The sequence below is a fragment of the Bombina bombina genome, chromosome 6, assembly GCF_027579735.1.
Source record: "Bombina bombina isolate aBomBom1 chromosome 6, aBomBom1.pri, whole genome shotgun sequence".
NCBI classification, from domain to species: Eukaryota; Metazoa; Chordata; class Amphibia; order Anura; family Bombinatoridae; genus Bombina; species Bombina bombina.
The window spans coordinates 805,225,712-805,248,702 of NC_069504.1; the positions used below are offsets into that span (position 1 = coordinate 805,225,712).

General features: G+C 37.1%; 1 protein-coding gene across 1 annotated transcript in view; it reads right to left on the reverse strand.

The window, feature by feature from the left end:
- The window catches only part of GCK (glucokinase), a 135,760-nt gene that overhangs the window by 85,692 nt on the left and 27,077 nt on the right, over window positions 1-22,991 (reverse strand). The window contains exon 3 of the mRNA XM_053718140.1: window positions 1,479-1,633. Within this exon, the coding sequence (XP_053574115.1) occupies window positions 1,479-1,633 (155 nt within the window). The remainder of the gene's footprint in view (window positions 1-1,478; window positions 1,634-22,991) is intronic.

Sequence of the window (22,991 nt, forward strand, 5' to 3'; positions counted from 1 at the left end):
CGAAATACACTCTTATCAGAGATAGATCCACACTAACCCCTCTAGTAACGCTTGACACCTCAATAGACATAGAGGTTCAGCAGAAATGGTCCAATAAAGGGCTTTATAGAATAGCAGACGTGATTACAGCAGATAAAGTATTATCTTTTGAACAATATCATAACCTAGATGTTAGTGACAAGAACATATGGTATCATTACTTGCAACTGAGGTCGAGGGCGATTGAGATACTAGGTATAGCGAAACCCCCCCCCAAACACAAAACTAGAAACACTATGCCTTACAGCCATTCAGATATCGGGAGTGATATCAACCTTATACTCAATCTTTAATTCCACAGAAAACAAAGAAAAAACACAAACCATCAGTAGATGGGAACGAGACATAGGTAAAGTCTGGCCACTTGAAACATGGTATACAAACCTTAAAAATGGTGCTTCCTTTACGCAGAACGCTCAACTTAGAGAAAATTTCATAAAAATTGCATTCAGATGGTACCTCCATCCCACAAGGACACACGAAACAGGGGGCTCACTATCACAGCTTTGTTATAGAGGGTGCGGGGAAAGAGGCACATATATCCACATGTGGTGGGAATGTGAGCAAATTAAGAAAACCTGGGACTACACTTCACGACTATTAAGTGCAATCTTCCAAAAACAAATAACATTAACGATAGAGCAAGCTCTGCTTCATTTCCCAATCCCAGGAATTCCAAAGACCCACCTTAAACTAGTCATGATGGTATGCACGGTAGTTAAAATCAGCATAGCCCAATTCTGGAAATCCACTCCACCTGACGTAACCTTTATCTATAACAAATTAGAGTATCATTACAATATGGCAAGTGCAGCAGCTGAAACCCTTAACGATACTGAAAGATTCCTCACAAGATGGGAACCTTTTGTAATGTACCATGAGTCAAAAAGAAAAACCACCCAGAATAATACTCATGCTCCAGACCCTACAATTTAAAACAAGAGCCGGGGCCCTCAATGAGGACAAACGTAAGGATGGTATAGAGCACATAAATACCCTGTTTTCACTGATCTGTAAACTATGGATAGATTTTATTTCTGCTGAGGTTATATACTGTAAAATATGAACATTACGAAGAAAAACGATTGACACATGTATTTTATTTTATTTTATTTTATTTTATATTATTTGATTTTATTTGTTTTGTTATATGTAAAACTTCAATAAAAACAATTCAACATAAATACCGACAGTGGATGCTGTCGGCATTTATTGATGTGAGGTGGACAAATTATGCTACATCGTATCATGTCCGCTCGCACTTTCAGAAATCGGCCCCATAGGCTTCATAGTACTGGAGCGATTTCTTAGAAAATCTTATAAGCCCAGAGAGGTTTAGATAATCGGGCCCTTAGTTAGAAGTGCAATAGTAATATCAGTCATTGGTTGCTGTGTTATACGTCATATTGTTGAGAAAAATATATTCAAATTCTACTCACCATTTGTGCAGTTCCTGTCATAGCATCTTCAGGAATTGAATACATTTTGTGCTTTGTCTGCACTTTCCACTCTCCTTCAATGTCCTCGCCGACCTTTACTAGCATGACACGAAAATTGGTGCCACCAAGATCCAGTGCCAAGAAATCACCCACCTCTGCAGGGGTCAGAATTGTATATAGTCAGAATGGTCCTTCATGAGTACATGAAGTATAACAATTAAGCCTAGTATAGTAAATCTTAAGAGGTGCTTCCATATGTGTGATAAAGGGAGCTCTTTAAATGTGTAATATATTATCATCAAAAGATTCTGTCTGTATTATTAATGGGAGCTACAGTCATAAGATGGGGGTTTTCTATCATTTTCATAATGTAATACTGCAAGCTGGTATTGGGCACTTGTATAATCAGGACAATACATTTTAGCTACAGGGGATTTCAATTTTTTCAGAGGTCATAACAAATAATTCAAAGGTAGTGATTTATATCATGATAGATATTGCAGATGTAGATCTTGCAAATTTTGAGACTGATATTCTAACTATTTCCTAATAAGGACAGGCTCTTCTGAAAACACTTAATAAAAGGTATACATGGATAAAACAATGGTCTGGTAGCATATTTAGGAAAAGGGCTCAATAAGGAACTGCCAAAGACGTAAGTTTATATACAGTATGAATCACCAGATAACTGGCAGTTTATGTAACTAGCACTGTAGCCGAACAGCAAGTTCAGAGGATAATAATGCTGCCTGTAATTAGAATTCCTCATTTGTGGTGGAATCTATGTTATGAGTTCTAACAAAATATGAGCTTAAACCTTTTGTTCTATACAGATAATGTATGCATTCATACTTTTGTTATATTATAAAGCTTATATAAAGTAATCCGGAGTTCTTATAATATGGAGTATTTCACTATATACAAAACCAGTAACTTACAAGTTATTATCTAATTACATTTACTAATATGATAATGTAAATCATGATATTTTAAAATATATTTAACTCTGCATCCTAATTATATAATTGTGAAATGAGGCTACCAAAATTCCTTACATGTTTCCAAGCAGGCATACTATTGGTTTCTAATTGTCTAATATTGCCTATTGTTTTTATGGATATGTAAATTGTCACACTGAGTGTGGTATCAGCGTGGAAGTGAGCTCGTTGCAATGGAGGCTCCTCCATAGGAGCACAGACGCACGTGAACCCTCTGAGAAAAAAAGAAAGAAAATACATTTCTTGGCTGAATAAATATAATTTATCCAATAGCCCCCTATTGGCAAAATTATATTTATTTAGCCAAAAAAGGTTCCAGTCTAGACTGTCCAGTTTAATAATAATAAAAAAATCCTGTTTTTTACCGCACGTGCGGTAGAGAGGTATATAGCCTGTCATAGTGCTTTGCATATTTTTTCTATGTGCCTGCTGCACCGCCCATAACATAGCCTATACCTTTGCTAATCGCACAATTTTTAGTGTGCGAGCTGGGCCATTTCTATGGCCGGGCAGCAGGGGGAGCACTTTTTTTTGCAGATGTGAACACTATTGGGAGAGGAGGTAGCCGCTCACCATAGACAAGACATGAGCCATGGGCTGTGCCGGGACCGAGTGCCAGGACAGAGTGGATCATAACGCTTTGAATGTAAAGGCTTTTATGGACCTGTAGTAATTACTGTGTATCGGGTACGACCTGGAGTGCAAGAATTATATAGGTATTTTATTCCAGCCTGAAAACAAATTTGGGGCATGAAATATATATTACAGGAAAATGATATGATCTTTTATATATGAATATAATGCTCCTGTTTTTTCATTTTTGAAGTATTTTGGTCCTAGACGTCCCTGTAATTCTCACACTGTGCAGCGGCTATTAAAGCATATTTGTGGGCTCAACTGTTTGGCACAAGAATTTTTTTTTTCAAAAGTTTGAAAATAAAACGAGTTTTCAGGGCAAAAGTGTAAATCTTGCTTTAAGGTGGATAGTCGTGAGCCTTGTTTCTGATTACTTTTCAGATAGAAAGGAACATGGAGCAGGATGTTTATACAGCTCAAGCATGTAAACACATTTTCCTGGATCTGTAATTAAAAAAAAAACAGCTTAAAGGGACACTGAACCCAAAATTTTTCTTTCGTGATTCAGATAGAGCATGAAATTTTAAGCAACTTTCTAATTTACTTCTATTATCAAATTTTTCTTCATTATCTTGGTATCTTTATTTGAAATGCAAGAATGTAAGTTTAGATGCCGGCTCATTTTTGGTGAACAACCTGGGTTGTTCTTGCTGATTTGTAGATACATTCATCCACCAATATAAAAGTGCTGTCCAGAGTGCTGAACCAATAAAAAAAAAGCTTAGATGTCTTCTTTTTCAAATAAAGATAGCAAGAGAACGAAGAAAAAATGATAATAGGAGTAAATTAGAAAGTTGCTTAAAATTGCTCTATCTGAATAACGAAAGAAAAAAAATTGGATTCAGTGTCCCTTTAAACTCCAGCTAGTCCTCATAATGCCTCTTTCTGCTACATATAAAATGTGCACTGCAGACTAACTTTTTCTTGTTTTATTTCATTTCATTGTATAAAATTGAATAGATTTTGCTAGATCTGATCTGCATGACACAGGCACAGTCTCAAGTATGAGATCCATCTATTTAACACTGAGATAAACATCTTAAATCAAGGTAAGTCACTTTTGTCACTCACAAACAAATTGGCACTTTTTTAACCCCTGCAGTACAAACAAGGAGGGAAACATTTGATAATAATGAAACATACTATGCTGCTCCTTTGTGAACCCTAACTTAAAAAACAATCCTAGTCTTATTTTTATTAAGGTTGTTGGTACATTTGGTACTACAGTAATTTGCATAGCTAATAATAAAATTAATATTTTGCTGTACAATAGAATATATCTACTTGTGAATATATACTACAGTATTTTGCACAACTGGTACTACAATTTATGTATTGCTGTGCAATAGACTACATTTGCTTGTGACGGAATACTACTTTTACATAACTGATACGTGAACCCCCATTTGAATAACCCACGAGCCGCCACTGGCTTGTTGGGACAAAAAGAGAGATTAGTGTCATGAGGGTCATTGCGTTGGAAAAGTGAGTGGACAAGAGTCAGAAAAAGACAGGAAACTTTTGAAACATTTGTTCTACTTTATACTATGTGATGATTTAGATGTAGATAATTAGCAGAGCAAAATATGCAGATGAGGAGGTATTTGGTGGAAATCAGGCTGATGAAACAGTGGTAAACCCACTGAGAAACGCGTTGCTTTTAATAAAACCTCTTTTATACTTGGAACTGTCGTTTTAACTGTGCACCTTTGGAATATATAGCCGCAGCTATATCCTACCTGAACCACACAACTGGTATCCTTTGTGCTTGCCTGGTTGATTTTCCAGCAGCTTGAGCGGATATCCTACATCGTTCCTGTGAACGGACTGACGCTGTCTGACTCGTCTCAGGATGGCTCATCTACAAGCTAGGATCTAACCTCCCGCTATTGCCAGTGTCTGTCTTGCTGGGGGGACCGGGGGGGACCCAGCTCGCCCCACACGCACCACTGGTGGTGCCTGAAAACATGTGAGTTGCCAATTGTCTTCTCTTTGCAAGTTATCACCTGTCCCAACATACTCACCCTCCTCCATTTCTTCTCTTCCATATCTCTATAGTATTGTCTGGGACTCAGGATCCCTACAACTTGGAGTGTTGAATCGCTGGGTGACTTGCCTATTTGGTCACTTCTCTTACACTTATCTCCTTTGTTTTGTGGACCATTGATTGTTTTCGGACTCCATTTTTGCTGCCACTATATATCTGGTATCCTTACCAGCAATATTGTTTATTTTGTTTATTTTTTGCGAAGTCAATTCTATTGGCTGATCCAATCAGCCAATCGGATTGAACTTCAATCCGATTGGCTGATTAAATCAACCAATCGGATTTTTCCTACCTTAATTCCGATTGGCTGATAGAATCCTATCAGCCAATCGGAATTCGAGGGACGCCATCTTGGATGACGTCATTTAAAGGAATATTCATTCGTCGTTAGTCGTCGGCCTAGAAGGATGTTCCGCGCCGGAGGTCTTCAAGATGGAGCCGTTCCTCGTCGGATGGATGAAGATAGAAGATGCAGCTTGGATGAAGACTAGTGATGTCACAAACCTAAAAATTTGCGTTCGCGAACAGTGGACACGAACTTCCGCAACTGTTCGCGAACGGGCGAACCGGGCGAACCACCATAGACTTCAATAGGCAGGCAAATTTTAAAACCCACTGGGACTCTTTATGGCCACAATAGTGATGGAAAAGTTGTTTCAAGGGGACTAACACCTGGACTGTGGCATGCCGGAGGGGGATCCATGGCAAAACTCCCATGGAAAATTACATAGTTGATACAGAGTCTGTTTTTAAGCCATAAAGGGCATAAATCACCTAACATTCATAAATTGTTTGGAATAACGTGCTTTAAAACATCAGGTATGATGTTGTATCGATCAGTTAGTGTAAGGGTTACGCCCGCTTCACAGTGACAGACCAAACTCCCTGTTTAAAGGGACAGTCTACACCATAATTTTTATTGTTTTAAAAGATAGATAATACCTTTATTACCCATTTCCCAGTTTTGCATAACTAACAAATTTATAATAATATACTTTTAATGTGATTATCTTGTATCTAAGCCTCTGCAAACAAGCAGACTGATGTTTCACAGTCAAAAAAGTTTTTTTTTTTAAATTTACACTACTGTTACACCAGATATGAGTGGTGGCACTGGGCAAGTAAGCACAGTATACGCTGTGAGCCTGGCACACACGCTGGCAGGCAGGCAACTGCAATTAGATTACACAAGCAGACTGATGTTTCACAGTCAAAAAAGTTTTTTTTTTAAATTTACACTACTGTTACACCAGATATGAGTGGTGGCACTGGGCAAGTGGGCACAGTATACGCTGTGAGCCTGGCACACACGCTGGCAGGCAGGCAGGCAACTGCTATTAGATTACACTAGCAGACTGATGTTTCACAGTCAAAAAAGTTTTTTTTTTTAAATTTACACTACTGTTACACCAGATATGAGGGGTGGCACTGGGCAAGTGGGCCTGGCACACACGCTGGCAGGCAGGCAACTGCAATTAGATTACACAAGCAGACTGATGTTTCACAGTCAAAAAAGTTTTTTTTTTTTTTTAAATTTACACTACTGTTACACCAGATATGAGTGGTGGCACTGGGCAAGTGGGCACAGTATACGCTGTGAGCCTGACACACACGCTGGCAGGCAGGCAACTGCAATTAGATTACACAGGGAAAAAAAACGGACTGATGTTCTAGCCCTAAAAAGGGCTTTTTGGGGAGCTGTCCTTACAGCAGAGATCAGATGAGTCCTTCAGGACTGTAGTGGACACTGAATACACTAGCCTAGCTATCAATTTCCCTATTAAATTAGCAGCAGCTACACTGTCCCTCCTCTCACTAAGAAAGCAGCTTCTGAATGAATTTAAAATGGCTGCTGTCCAGGAGCTGGGAGGGTCTGGAAGGGAGGGTCTGATGCTGATTGGCTGGAGTGTGTGTGCAGACTGTGAGATACAGGGTCAAAGTTTACTCAATGATGACGAATAGGGGGCGGATCGAACATCGCATATGTTCGCCCGCCGTTGCGAACGCGAACAATTTGAGACATCACTAATGAAGATGTCTGCCGGTCCGGATGTCCTCTTCTGCCCAGATAGGATGAAGACTTCTGCCGATCTGGATGTCCTCTTCTGCCCCATCGGATGAAGACTTCGGCCCGGCTGGGTGAAGATGGCTCAAGGTAGGGTGATCTTCAATGGGGTAGTGTTAGTTTTTTTTAAGGGGGGATCGGTGGTTTTAGAGTAGGGGTGTGTGGGTGGTGGGTTGTAATTTTGGGGGGGGGATTGTTCTTTTTTTTACGGGTAAAAGAGCTGATTACTTTAGGGCAATGCCCTGCAAAAGGCCCTTTTAAGGGCTATTTGTAATTTAGTTTAGGATAGGGAATTTTATTATTTTGGGGGGCTTTTTTATTTTATTAGGGGGCTTAGATTAGGTGTAATTAGTTTAAACTTCTTGTAATATTTTTTTATTTTTTGTAATTTAGTGTTTGTTTTTTTGTACTATAGTTTAGTTTATTTAATTGTATTTTATTTTAGATAATTGTAGTTAATTTATTTAATTAATTTATTGATAGTGTAGTGTTAGGTTTAATTGTAACTTAGGTTAGGATTTATTTTACAGGTAATTTTGTAATTATTTTAGCTAGGTAGCTATTAAATAGTTATTAACTATTTAATAGCTATTGTACCTAGTTAAAATAAATACAAAGTTGCCTGTAAAATAAAAATAAATCCTAAAATAGCTACAATGTAATTATTAATTATATTGTAGATATCTTAGGGTTTATTTTATAGGTAAGTATTTAGTTTTAAATAGGAATAATTTAGTTAATAATATTAATATTATTTAGATTTATTTAGATAATAATTAAGTTAGGGGGGTGTTAGGGTTAGACTTAGGTTTAGGGGGTAATACATTTAATGTAGGTGGCGGTGGTGTAGGGGGGTCAGATTAGAGGTTAATAAATTTAATGTAGGTGGCGGCGGTGTAGGGGGGTCAGATTAGGGGTTAATAAATTTAATGTAGGTGGCGGCGGGGTCCGGGAGCGGCGGTTTAGGGGTTAATACATATAATGTAGGTGGCAGTGGACTCCGGAAGCGGCGGTTTAGGGGTTAATACTAGGATAGGTTTATTGTGGTGTTGGCTATGGCGGTTTAGGGGTTAATAATTAGGCTTATTGTGTTGTGGGGGGTTGTCGGTCTAGGGGTTAATACATTTATTATTAGGAGTGAGAGGGGGGATTGCGGATATAGGGGTATACGTGTAGGGCTTATTTTTGGGAGGCAGGTTATACAGTTTAATATTTTAGTTACTTTTTTTAGGTGCAGGCAGTTTCTAAAGTGCCGTAAGTCACTGGCAACTCCAGAAATTTGTAGTTACGCTCATTTCTGGACATCGCTAGTTTATCAGACTTACGGCACTTTAGCAACTGCCGGCGGGGTATATGTAATACCCCGATGTGCGAGGTGAAACTACGGGCAGCGCGGGTTCCCTCGCTTGCGCCGAAAACTATCGTGTATATCAGATTGCGCCCCTGGTCTGTTAGAAGTACTTAATGACAATGGTTGAGAAACATTAGAACATACCTGCAAAGTTTCTCCATTATAATAAAGGTTACTCCCATGAAACACCTATATATTCACTATGTATGTGGTCACCATTGTTAATAAAGATCAAAATAAAAAACTTAATAATAAAACTATATGAGCTGGAGGTTGTGGGTTATCGTACATGTTTAAATAGTGTTTATATATATATATATATATGTGTGTGTGTGTATTATATTATGGGTCAGATTACAAGTGGTGCGATATTAAGCGCTTTCACTATTTAGTCATGTACAGTATATGTATGTATATATGCATTATAGCCCTTTTCATTCAAATACCTCGCCATATACCTTTCATATACTATATACCTTTTAACCCTTATAACTTTTTATTATTTCTATGAATATTTTAATTAAATAATGTATACAGGTATATGATTTTAACCCTTTATTTTAATGTATTTAGTTTAATGTATTTGTGTAATGTCGAGTTTACTTTCAACTTGTAATACGTGCACAAGTTTGCACAGGCACAATATTTTAATACCGCACGTGTGCTAATGTTAGCGGGCCACTTGTAATCTAGCCCTATGTTTTTAAGTAAGTTATTTAAATAAACTTTTTTTTAATTTCAGTGTTTTTTTTTATTATTTAGGGAAACGATTTTGTGTACAGCAATGTTTCTCAACCACGGTTCTCAAGTACCCCCAACAGGCCAGGTTTTTATTATAGCTGAACCAATGCACAGGTGATGTAATCATCTGATCAGTAACACCATGGTTACTAACTTGCTCTCACAAATCAGCTTATTATTTAACCTGTGCACTGGTTCAGCTATAATAGAAACCTGGTCTGTTGAGGGTACTTAAGGACTACGGTTGAGAAACAATGGTGTATACAGGATAGTAATATCCTGTTGAAGACAGTAGCAGCAAGTTTTTTATTTTACATCATTGTTTTTTTTTTACACATTGCACTACATAACGTGTTTGTAAAAGAAGACAGTTTTTTTAAAGGGACACTGAACCCAATTTTTTTCTTTTGGGATTCAGATAGAGCATGCAATTTTAAGCAACTTTCTAATTTACTCCTATTATCAAATTTTCTTCATTCTCTTGGTATCTTTATTTGAAACGTAAGAATGTAAGTTTAGATGCCGGTCCATTTTTGGTGAACAACCTGAATCTTGCTGATTGGTGGATAAATTCACCCACCAATAAACAAGTGCTGTCCTGGGTCTAAACCAAAAATTGGCTGGCTCCTTAGCTTAGATGCCTTCTTTTTCAAATAAAGATAGCAAGAGAACGAAGAAAAATTGATAATAGGAGTAAATTAGAAAGTTGCTTAAAATTGCATGCTCTATTTGAATCACAGAAGAAGAAAAAGTTGGGTTCAGTGTCCCTTGACCCTTAACCCTTTGAGTACTAAGCACTTTCCCACCTGGGTGCTAAGGTTTTCTTAAAGGGTTTTTTATTTAATATTTTTAAATATATATATATTTTTCACTTTTTTTTAAGCCATATTGATGGGGAAAAGGCTTAAAGCAGACACTCTCCAGATTTTACCTGATCCAGAGGGGAGATATATCTTTTTAAAGATTAAAATTGACAAGACAATTTTTTCACTCTGTAATATTTATGAACCTAATACTATTGATTCAGAATTCTGGAATCAACTACAAGCCAAGATTCTCTCTTTCAGGGAAGGATATTTAATTCTCGGAGGGGACTTTAATATGGCCCCCCATTGTCCTTTGGACAGGTTAAGGGAGAAAGAGAAATTTAAAAAGAATAAGAAAGATAATCTAGAATCTAAACTGCTGTCTAAAATCAGGCAAAACTTGAACATTAGAGACATATGGAGGATTCAGAATCCTGACGTTAGGGAATTCACGTGCCTTTCCAAAGCACATAAGACTATGTCAAGGATAGATCTTTTCCTTATTGACGAAAGGCTGTGCACAGCCAAAATAAGAGCAAAGATATTACCTATCTTTCTCTCTGATCATGGACCAATCTCCCTGAATTTCCAACTGACAGGCCCTAGAACAGGCTCTTCGCGTTTCCACTTTCCCTCCTTCCTAGCATCAGATACAAAATTCAAAGTTCAGCTGAAGATTACATTTGAAGATTATATTCAGTGCAACAGAGAATATTGGGACCGCCCCCTGATTTTTTGGGAGGCAGCCAAAGCAGTTATGAGGGGTGAAATCATTGCCTATAATGCAATGATAAATAAAAAATTAAGATCAAGAGAAAGAGAGTTAAATAATGCAGTAATTAACTCATATAATCATCTCCTCTTGACAAGAAATTCGGTTAACTGGGCAAGTTATCTTCGGGCGAAAAACGATAAAGACACTTTTTCTATCTATAGAGAAACTCAGTCAGAGTTAAAATTACAATCTAAACTATACAGATATGGAAACAAATCTGGTAAATTACTTGTTAATTTGGTCAAAAACGAGAAAAAGCCATCACTTATTGAAAAACTTCTTGTAGATGGGAAGCTCCTTACGGAGAACACAGAGATACATAAGGAACTGGTTAAATATTATCAAGATATATATGCCTCTAAAATATATGATTTAACACAGGCAGAGGAGTTCTGGAGTAAAATTAGTTGTCCCAAGATATCTGTAGAATTAATAGAGACTCTTAATGCCCCGATAAGAGTAGAAGAAATAGAGAAGGTGATCTCTGAATCTATTAATAAAGCTGCAGGCCCGTATGGGTTACCAAGCGAATTCTATAAGATCCTTTCCTCAGAAATCACGCCTCATCTTAGTAATGTATATAATGCTATGTATATTAAAGGAGAATTGGTGCCGAAAGCTTTTTCTGCCTCCTAAAAGTGGAAAGGATCCAGTTCAAAGTAATCTTACAGACCAATAGCCTTATTAAACGTTGACTATAAGGTTTTCATGTCAATCTTGGCTAAAAGGCTACAAAAGATATTACCGAATATTATAAATAAAGACCAAGCAGGTTTTCTAAATTCACGGAATTCTTCAGCAAAAATCAGAGAGGTTTTAGTGGTAACAGAATATTTTTATAACATGGGGAGGAAGGAGAGGGGAGAGGGGGAACAAACTCCTGACCTGGCCATTGTGTCAATCGATGCTGAGAAGGCATTCGATTCGATACAACATGACCATCTTTTTACTTCATTGGGACGGTTTGGGTTTGGAGGAAACTTCCTCAAATTCGTTATGAATCTGTATAACTCTTCTTTAACAAGCTTAATTGTGAATAACACCGTCTCTTCACAAATTGTGCTTAACAGAGGAACTAGGCAGGGTTGCCCCCTCTCTCCTCTCCTTTTTAACCTATGTATTGAACCATTAGCCATCAGGATTAGGTCACAGCTGGAAGGGGTGGCGATAGGTAGACAGGAGATGAAACTAGCCCTATACGCAGATGACATCCTTGTCTATCTGTCAAACACTAGGGTTAATATACCTAAGCTGCTGGGAATCACTAACCAATTTGGACTATTCTCTGGTTATAAAATAAACGTGATGAAATCAGAGCTGTACTGGCTTAGAAAAAATAAAGACTCCTTGGTGAATAGTCCTTTTAGAATAGTTAATGAGTCATTTAAGTATTTAGGCATAGTAATACCTACTAATCCACGGGATCTATATAATTTTAATATTTCTCCAATTATGACCACAATTAAAAATAAACTTAGACTCTGGGAAAATCTACCTCTTTCTATTTCAGGACGGATAGCCTTGTTTAAAATGGTTCTTCTCCCCAAACTATTATATGTATTACAGAACACAGCATTAATACTTTATGATAAGGATATTCAAGGGCTAAACAGCTGGCTCAGAAGCTTCATCTGGCAGAAGAGAAAACCCAGGATAGCCCTGAGCAAACTAACAAATGCTAAAATATTTGCTGGTTTTGCATTACCTGATATACGGCTTTACAATTTTGCTTTCTTAGCACGAATTGCAGCAGATTTGATCTTCTGTAATAACTACGTTTTAAACAATGCATTGGAGGATAGTGTTTGTGACCCATACCTTCCATGTGCACTGCTGCATTGTGACTTAAAAGGTTTGCCATCTAAAATTAAGGAGAACAAAATGATTTTTAATCCTCTAAAGGCCTGGTGGAAGATAGGGAAGCTTCTTTCTATCAACTGCAAGATTTCAAAATATCTCCCTGTTCTGGGTAACCCATTATTTCAAGCAGGACTGGATTCTGCAATTTTTAAGAAATGGCAAATGGTGGGACTGAACACAATGATCCAATTCATTGATAAGGAAAAAAAAAGTGTTAGAACTTTTGAAGAAATGAAAAATAGCTTCAACCTCTCTAATAAGGAGTTCTTTGCGTTTTTGCAAGTAAGGCAATATGCATTAGAGCTAACGAGGGAGGGAGAGTGGCAATGGGATTTGGGAGATCTAGAGGATTGGCTCACGTTAGTTAAGAAGGGACGTATGTCCATCTCTTATTGCTACTACCTCTTAGGAGCAAACAGAGCAAGTCATACTTTAGAGAAAATTGCTCAAGATTGGAGACTAATTTTGGCCCAGGATTATATTGACCATAAATTTATACAAAAATCTATTCATAAAGTGGCAATGGCTACTCTTTCAGCAACATGGAGAGAGGCTCATCTTAAGTTATTACATAAATTTCACTATACTCCGGAAAAAGGCTATAAGCTCCAGAACATGAATTTTTTTAAATGTCCTAAGTGCTCCTTAATTGCGGCAGATCTCTTACATATGATAGTTAACTGTCCCCTGATTAGGCAATTTTGGCGAAAACTAGAATTCTGGATCAATACTACTCTCAGGATCTCCCCTCTGGAGATATCGGCAAGCTTAATTATATTTTGCTGTGATAATCAGATAGAACAACAATCAAATGAAAAAATAATAAGTGTCTCTATAATGGCAGCTAGGTACTTAATATTTAAAAAATGGAAGACGAGAGAAATCCCTAGTGTGGTGGAAATAAAAAATTTCCTCAAAAAACAATGCATATTAGAACAACGTGACACGGATATTAATAATGATTCTGATATCAGAATTTTTTTTAGTAAATGGGCACCATTGATTAAATCCCTCCCGGCCACAGAGATAGACTATATTGTATTTCCCTTCCAAAACACAGAGCTAGTACAACTGGGGTTATGGTAAATGGATAGGAATCAAAGGTGTTTTTTTTGGGGGGGGGGGAATGTGGAAATTCCCTTTCCCCCCTCTTTTTTTTTCTCCCCCTTTTTTTTTTTTTTTCTCCCTCTCTCTCTCTCTTGGTGGAAGTATTGAGAAGTAACAGATATGAGTCTGGACTGCAATAATAATAATATAAAATTGAACTGAGGTTGATCAACTAAGTAAAATTATCTTGAGCATACTAATTCTTAATTAACTTGAAGGTAATTTAGGAGTATTATTGGTTATAAAAAGCATAAACAATAGATTGGTTTGATTTGTTGACTGTACGCATAAAGTATATAAGGGAAATAGTGCTGTTTTTCCCTGTTAAATTTTTTTTATTTTTTTTATTTTTTCCCCTTCCCCTCTCCTTTGTTATTGTTTTTTGTTTAAGGAATTATAGAAATAATATAATTCAATAGGAGATGAATGATTGTTAGAATTATTGAATCCTCACGGTTGTTTGGTTGTTTTTTTTCTTTGTTTATGTAACCTTCTCTGTTTCCTGAAAACTGCTTAAAAATGTATAAACATGTTGAAATATAATAAAAATGAATTTTTTTTAAAAAAAATTGCATGCTCTATTTGAATCACAGAAGAAAAAAAGTTGGGTTCAGTGTCCCTTGACCCTTAACCCTTTGAGTACTAAGCACTTTCCCACCTGGGTGCTAAGGTTTTCTTAAAGGGTTTTTTATTTAATATTTTTAAATATATATATTTTTTTCACTTTTTTTTTTATTTATTTCAGATCCCAAGACTTACACCGTTGGAAAGGTTAGGCGATTACCTTTCTAACTGTGGTTCTTGGGGGGTCTTGGGGGTCTGTAGCTGCTTAGATGCCTGAGATACAGGCTTCTAAGCAGCATGCCCCCTGCTCCTATATTTAACATTGTTAATGTTAAATAAAGTTGCGCGGTGACGTCATCACGTTTATTGCGAGTGACGCCACCACGCAAAACGGAAGCCCCGGCGATGCCTTTCTTTATGCAGCACCGATCGCTGGGGTAGGAGCAGGTGGGAGCCCCCAGATGTCCCTCAAGTTGGGAGAGTGCTAGCTACGGCTCTGAGCCGTCATTAGCACCAGAGTGGGAAACTCTGTGACGGCTCAGAGCCGTCATTAGCACTCAAGGGGTTAAATATTGTATTTTTACAGCTGCTACAATCAAAACTTTATCGTAAGTTTACACAGTACTTTACAGATTTAGTTCTAATATCATGATCACACTGTGCCAAAATGTGTTTAATGTTACTAACACTTTTGGTGTTTAAAGTAGGTTCATCAGGTGTAATTACATTTTTATACAGATTGTTAATATATTGTGATTTAATGTACATCCATATTATACATTTGTAATGGCCTCAGAACAAATCAGTGTGTTTTATCATTATATTAGAATAAATATTAAGGATTCCAGCCTCATGCTAATGAAAATTAATATGCTCTAATACAGCTCAGTAAGTCATAAGCTAGTATGTTTGCCAGCTGTGCTCCATAAAAATATCAGACAACCTACTAGTGTTATAGGGGTATCCCCAAAAGCTCAACCATGATCCCACCATGTATATTTTTCACAGCTGAGCAGTCATTTTATCCCCTTGGTTGCCAGTAACATACACTTCAATAGTTTTACATTTTTTGGATACAGTAACACACATAAACAGTAGTGATTTGGCTCTTTGACTGCACACACACAAATTTGATTTATTTATTATAGCAATTGTCTGTAAAGCTTCTAAAATTAGCTTCTTAAAAGCTCCCTCTCTCAAGTCCCTTTTACCATGGCCATCTTTCAGCCCACTGTGTACCTGAGAGGGTGCAAAACTATAAGAAGCCTTTTTAGAAGCTCTACAGGAAGGATTTTAAAATATTGAAAAAAAAAATGTAGTACCCCTTTAACTATGTGTTTAAAAGACAAGATTTTACAGACAAATACAGGGAGGAATTGAGGGCCCTATTCCCGTGGTAACTCACAATCTAGATGGGTAGGGGGATGGGGAACAGGAGGTGGGGACTGCAAAGGTGAGAATCATATTAGTGAGGAGATAGATGAGGGCAACTGTTAGGTAAGTGAAGTCCTGTAGTCTAGCATGAGAGGAGGATGCAAGCAGCAGGTCATTGTTGGATCTTAGGGGGCGGGCTGGAGTATATTTGTTGATGAGTGAGGACAGGTAGGGTGAGGCAGCATTGGTGAGTGCTTTGTAGGTCAGGGTGAGAATTTTGAATTTAACTCTGCTGTGAATGGGGAGCCAGTGAAGGGACTCACAGAGAAGTGCAGCAGAAACAGAAAATCAAGAGGGGTGGATTAGCCTGGCAGATGCATTTAGGATGGATTGAAGGAGAGAGAGGCGGGAGAGAGGGAGGCCAGTAAGTAGGTCAGTACAGTAGTCAAGTCGGGAAATTACCAGGGAGTGGATTAGCAGTTTAGTAGTTTCAGCACTCAGAAACGGACGGATTTTGTAGATATTGCGTAGGTGGTTGCGGCAGGATGAAGAGAGCAATTTGATGTGGGGAATAAAAGACAAATTTGTGTCAAGTGTGACTCCAAGGCAGCGGACTTGGGGTGATGGAGAGATAGTGGTGCCACCAACAGTGATGGAAAACTTAGAAACTGGAGTCAAGTTAGACGGGGGGATTAGAAGTAGTTCGGTCTTGGACATTTTTATTTTTAGGTGGTGAGAGGCCATCCAGGAGGAAATGTCAGATAAGCAGTCGCTGATGTGAGAATTGACAGAAGGAGAGAGTGCAGGGGTGGAAAGGTAGATCTGGGTATCATCATAATAGAGTTGATAGTTGAAGCCATAGCTGTTGATAATTTTACCCAGTGAAGAAGTGTAAATAGAGAAGAGTAGAGGACCCAGGACAGGAGCCTTGAGGTACTCCAACAGACAGAGGCAATAGAGAGGAGGAGTCATCAGCAAAAGAGACGGAGAAGGATCTGTTAGAGAGACAAGAGTGAATCCAGGAGAGGGCAGTGTCACAGAGCCCAAGAGAGCTGAGAGTGTCAAAGGCAGCAGAGAGGTCAAGTAAGATGAGTATAGAGTAGTAGCCTTTGTTTTTAGCAGAAAGGAGATCGTTAGTAACCTTGGTGAGGGGAGTCTCAGTTGAGTGTTGGGGATGGAAACCAGATTGCAGGGTGTCGAGCAATGAGTTGGAGGACAGGAAGTGGGTTAGCCAATGACAAGATGGACATCTGTGCAGACACTAATCACCATCTAGCTCCAAGTAGTTCATTACTGCTCTTGAGCCTACCGAGGTATGCTTTTCAACAAAGGCTATCAAGAGAACAAAGCAAATGAGATACTAAGGGGTAGATTTAACAAGCAGCGGATGCTGCTTTCCAAGCCCGAAGTTTCAGGCTCGCCTGAAACGTAAGTTAAGAAGCAGCAGTGGCGGACAGAAATCATCCCAATCCGATTGGCCGCGAATGTGCAGAGGGCAGCATTACACAAGCATTTCTCAAGAAATGCTTGTGCAATGTTAAATGCAGACAGCATATGCTGTCGGCATTTAGCGATGTCGAGCGGACATGATTCACTACAGCGAATCATGTCTGCCCGGTACTTGTTAAATCTACCCCTACATGTAAAGTGTAACGTTGTTTAAAATTGCATGCTCTGTCTAAATCAAGAAAGTTACATTTTGAAAATATAGAGATTTAATAAAGTGTAGGTGTGAGATATTGAATACTGCTTTTCTAAATGTTTTAAAGTGAAATGCAGAATGGACACACTTTTTAAGAATTAGTTCAAGTTGTTGAAAAGCCAGGAATTGTTTAAAGCCAGGAAAAATAAATCTATTTTTAAAGAAACAATTTTCACTACCTGATAGCTGTAGAAGGTGGCTCTTCACTCAATATATACCTTTTAAAGTTGGGATTGAATTGTGCATTTTTGTTCTAAACATCCCAACGTATTTTTTTCAAAATAGGATTAACATAACATTAGACATAATTGTAAAGGTCACTAAAAGACTTGTCCAAATAGATTTTTGAAGACACATACATGCATGACATTAGGAAGTCATTGGACATCCCGTATTTTATGATTGCTGCCCATGCTGAAGACACATTGAAGAACAGAAGGAAGCGCAGTGAGTGTGAGGCTCAGAATATTGTCTAGCATAGGGCCAGATTACAAGTGGTGTGCTAATTAGTGCTTCCGTTCAAGTGTCACCTTTCAGAAGTAAAGATTTTGCACGCATGGGTTAGAGCTTGTATTTAGGGATGGGCAAAAGTTTCTAAAAATTTGAAATTTAAAACAAATTTTGATACATTTGTTCCGTTCCAATCAAATTTCGAATGTTTATATAACATTCTAACATTCTATTTTTGAATTTTCTTTTTCAAATTTTTAATAAGATTCGAAAATATTCGTTCAAATAATAGAATGTTTAGCTATGTATTCATTCAATTTCGAAATGTAATATTCAAATTTGAATGTGACATTCAAAGTCGAATGTAACATTCTAATTCAAACTAGTATTTCTAGTCTAATACTGTGTTTTTTAAATGTAATATTCTAATTTGAAATAGTATTTCTAGTCTACAACTGTGTTTAATAAATGTAATATTCGAATTTGAATGCTAAATTTGAACTAGTATTTCTAGTCTACTAGACTAGACTTGTGTTTTTTAAATGTAATATTCTAATTTGAAATAGTGTTTCTAGTCTACAACTGTGTTTTATAAATGTAATATTCTAATTCGAATGTTACATTTGAATTCAAATCTAGCATTTGAATTCGAAATAGTGTTTTATAAATGTAATATTCAAATTTGAATGTGACATTCGAATTCGAATGTGACATTCGAATTCGAAAGTGACATTCGAAAATTGTAAATAACATTCGATAATACAATTTTTAAGAATATTCGTTCTTATCAACATTCTATTATGTAAATCGAATTTCTACAATAACATTCGTTCTAACATTCAAATTTGAATATAAACACATTCACCCATTCCTACATATTACAAGATGAAAGTAAAACCCAATGTGCACTAACTTCAGGACTTCGGATATTGGGACCGTGCAATGCCGCCCCCTGCACATTCACGGGCAATCGGCCGCTAGCAGAGGGTGTCAATCATCCCAATTGTATCTGATCCGCCAAAATTGTGATCACATTTTCGCCTTTCAATATTTCACAATATTTTGATCGTGTTTTTGCATTTGTAATATTTATAGTTCATAATATTGTGATCTCGATTTCGCAATTGTGTTGTACTTATAATATTGTGATCGCACAGTTGCAAACGTGTTCTATATTAATATTAATATATATTTATAGACTAGTCACATAATATCAGGGCACTCACAGGATTTTAAAATCTTCATATTTTAATCAAATCTTTATTAAAAAGGTCATATGTCGACGTTTATGTGCCATATTCACATCAGATCGGATTATATGATGTTTTGACTCTTTTTGTATGGCATATGGCACATAAAGTTTTCTTTGGGGGGGATTTGAATAAACTAGATTGCTTCTAAGGTCTGTCTACACATCTGGTGTTTCCTAAGTGGGGTATCTGTTATGTATGGCCCCAGCATGGGCTCTATGTGATATTTGTGTTGGTATTTTTGATCGTTCAATTTAGCTCGTGTTTTTGTGGCTTTGGCCTTTACTGATTGGTATTTGGTATATGCTCACTATCTCTGGAGTGTCCTTCCAAAGTGGGTTGGGCTATAACCGTGTATGTCACTTCTATAATTCGCTATGTTCTTATCTTTTTCTTTGATTGGCTGAGTAGGACTATCTAATGATGTTGTTTTTAGCTGAAAAATGTAATGTATTATATTTGTGAGATTTGTGTATACATGTTTGTGGGTATGGGGACTACACTGCTGTATGTTTTTTGTACTTGATTTTTGTATGTTTTTCTTTGTTTTCCTTAGGACATGTTGTCTTGATAAAGGCTCAACTAAGAGCCGAAACGTCAACATATGACCTTTTTAATGAAGATTTGATTAACATTTTAAGATTTTAAAATCCTGTGGGTGCCCTGATATTATGTGACTAGTCTATACCTGTTCTCTGGATTGCACCTGGATATTTGAAGATTCCCAATGGTGGAGTGCTTGGCTACAGACTGTTTAAGATATATTTATATATATAAATTATTATAGAACACGTTTGCTATAGTGCGATATTACAAATGCAAAATCGCGACCACAATATTGTGAAATACGGAAACGCAAAAACGCAATTGCAGTCTGAACCATGAAAGTTTAATTTTGACTTTAGTGTTCCGTTAATAAGGATAACATATTTATTAAAAAAAGAAAGCATGGTTTTGTAGATATTGTACCCTTTAGTAAAGCTAGAGGCTATACGCATGCTGTTAGTCGTGTGTAAATAAGGGATTGCAAAAAAAAAGAGTAAAATAAATAACTGATTGGAGAGAGATTGATTCTGAATGGGGTGAAGGACGAATTCAGGGATGCAGAGCCAGTATTTGTTTTTAGAGTGTGGACATTGATATTTTATTCAACCTAATGAGTAAGTTTAAATATCCCATTGCTGTTATAGCCAGCAAGCACAGACATATGACTGAATCTAAAACCCACTGACTTAATGGTTCATATTATGCTTCAATAAACCATGGAATATAACTAGCCCATATCAACATTTAACCACTCAGATAATAAGTTTTTATAATTTATTAATAAATTACACAATGCTATCACATTAGGTATAATATTGCAGAGTGCAATAATGAAAAGGCATTTAAAAGAATAATTAAAGTGCCATAAAACATGTCCTAAAAGGGCTAATTAAGTAAAAAATAGTTTGCATACAAAATTGTTTAAAAAATGCTGGCAAATATTTGAAAATAATTAATTAATTACATAGCCATGCTGTCTGAAGTAGTCTGCTCCACCCCCCTATTAGTGTTTAGACACAGGCATTGTATTTCAACTGAGTTCACAGCTTCTAGGCATGCTCCAGCAGATGATGAGTGTTAAAGTCTTGCATTCTACCAAAGCAACATTAGATATAGATACAGCCATAGAAGGAAATGTGTGTGGGGAGTTAGGGCTTTACAATTCGGAAACTTAAAAGAAATGGTTAATAGCGAGGCACTGCAGTATAAATTTGCAGGTAAAGTAATTAAAGTATATATTATTATATTTTGTCTCTATCCCAACTTGTTTTATGTCCCTTTAAGGGTAGAGGGCTCTTCCTGTGATTTAGTATTCGCTGTAAACCACCTTTACATGAGAGGGTCGGTGGGACAGATGAACCCATGAGTTTATAATCTTTTTATTAAAAAGACAGTAAGGTCCAAATTAAACCTTCATGATTTAGGCAGATCATGTCATTTAAAAAAAATACTTTCCAATTGACTTCTATTAATTTGCTTTGTTCACTTGGTATCTGTTGAAAAAGAAAAACTAGGTAGGCTCAGGAGCAGCAATGCACTACTGGGAGCTAGTTGCTGATTGGTGGCTGCACATATAAACCTCTTGTAATAGGCTTACGTGATGTGTTTAGCTAGCTCCCAGTAGTACATAGCTACTCCTTTAACAAAGGTTATCAATGGAATGAAGCAAATGTGATCATAGAAGTAATTAATTAAAGAAAATGTTTGGGTTTAATTTCCCTTTAAGCCCATGGTAGTTGAGAGGAATCAAAGGCAAGAAAGATATCTTACAGTAGATTTTTTATGTCCCTGAACAGACATGTTTTTAAAGGGACATTGTACACTAGACTTTTCTTTACATTAATGTTTTGTAGATGATCCATTTATATACCTCATCTGGGAGTGTTTTTGTAACAATGTATAGTTTTGCTTACTTTTTAAGAACATTGTGCTGATTTTCAGACTCCTAACCAAGCCCCATAGTAACATATGTATACACGCGTTTACATACTCCTGCTGGCTCCTGTTTATGTTATCTTTTTTTGTGCAGGGGGGGGGGGGGGGGGATCTGTTCTTCTTGTTTTCCCAGACCCTTTCAGTGGGTGCCACAGCCTAACCTCATCAACAGTGCTAACTGGGAGCTTCTAAGTAAGTTTTAAAAAAGGTTTTATACTGGATGTTTATATCAGTGCATATTCTTCTTTATAGTAGTGTCTATTACATACAGTTATATGGAAATTGGGGTATATTGTCCCTTTAAGGAACGTTTAAAGCTTTGAAAGCTAGAGGCTCCCCATAATATGTACAGGCCTGAAAAGGTGTGAGGAAACAATGAGAGATGAGGAGAGTTGTAGGTGTTAGCAAAGGGGGCAGGTAGGAGAATATTTGCAGATAAGAGATATATACAGTGGATATAACAAGTCTACACACCCCAGTTAAAATGTCAGTTTTCTGTGATGTAAAAAAATGAGACAAAGATAAATCATTTCAGAACTTTTTCCACCTTTAATGTGACCTATAAACTGTACAACTCAATTGAAAAACAAACTGAAATCTTTTAGGTAAAGGGAAATAAAAAACTAAAATAATATGGTTGCATAAGTGTGACACCCTTAAACTAATACTTTATTGAAGCACCTTTTGATTTTATTACAGCACTCAGTCTTTTTGGGTATGAGTTTTTCAGTACGGCACATCTTGACTTGGCAAGATTTGCCCACTCTTCTTTACAAAAACACTCTAAATCTGTCAGAATGCGAGGGCATCTCCTGTGCACAGCCCTCTTCAGGTCACCCCACAGAATTTGAATTGGATTCAGGTATGGGCTCTGGCTGGGCCATCCCAAAACTTTAATCTTCTTCTAGTGAAGCCATTCCTTTGTTGATTTGGATGTATGCTTTGGGTCGTTGTCATGCTGAAAGATGAAGTTCCTCTTCATGTTCAGCTTTCTAGCAGAAGCCTGAAGGTTTTGTGCCAATATTGTCTGGTATTTGGAACTGTTCATTATTCTCTCTACCTTGACTAAGGCCACAGTTCCAGCTGAAGAAAAACAGCCCCAAAGCATGATGCTGACATCACCATGCTTCACTGTGGGTATGGCGTTCTTTTGGTGATATGCAGTGTTGTTTTTGCGCCAAACATATCTTTTGGAATTATGGCCAAAAAGTTCAACTTTGGTTTCATCAGACCAGAACACCTTTTGCAACATGCTTTTGGGAAACTTCAGATGTGTTTTTGCAAAATTTAGCCGGGCTTGGATGTT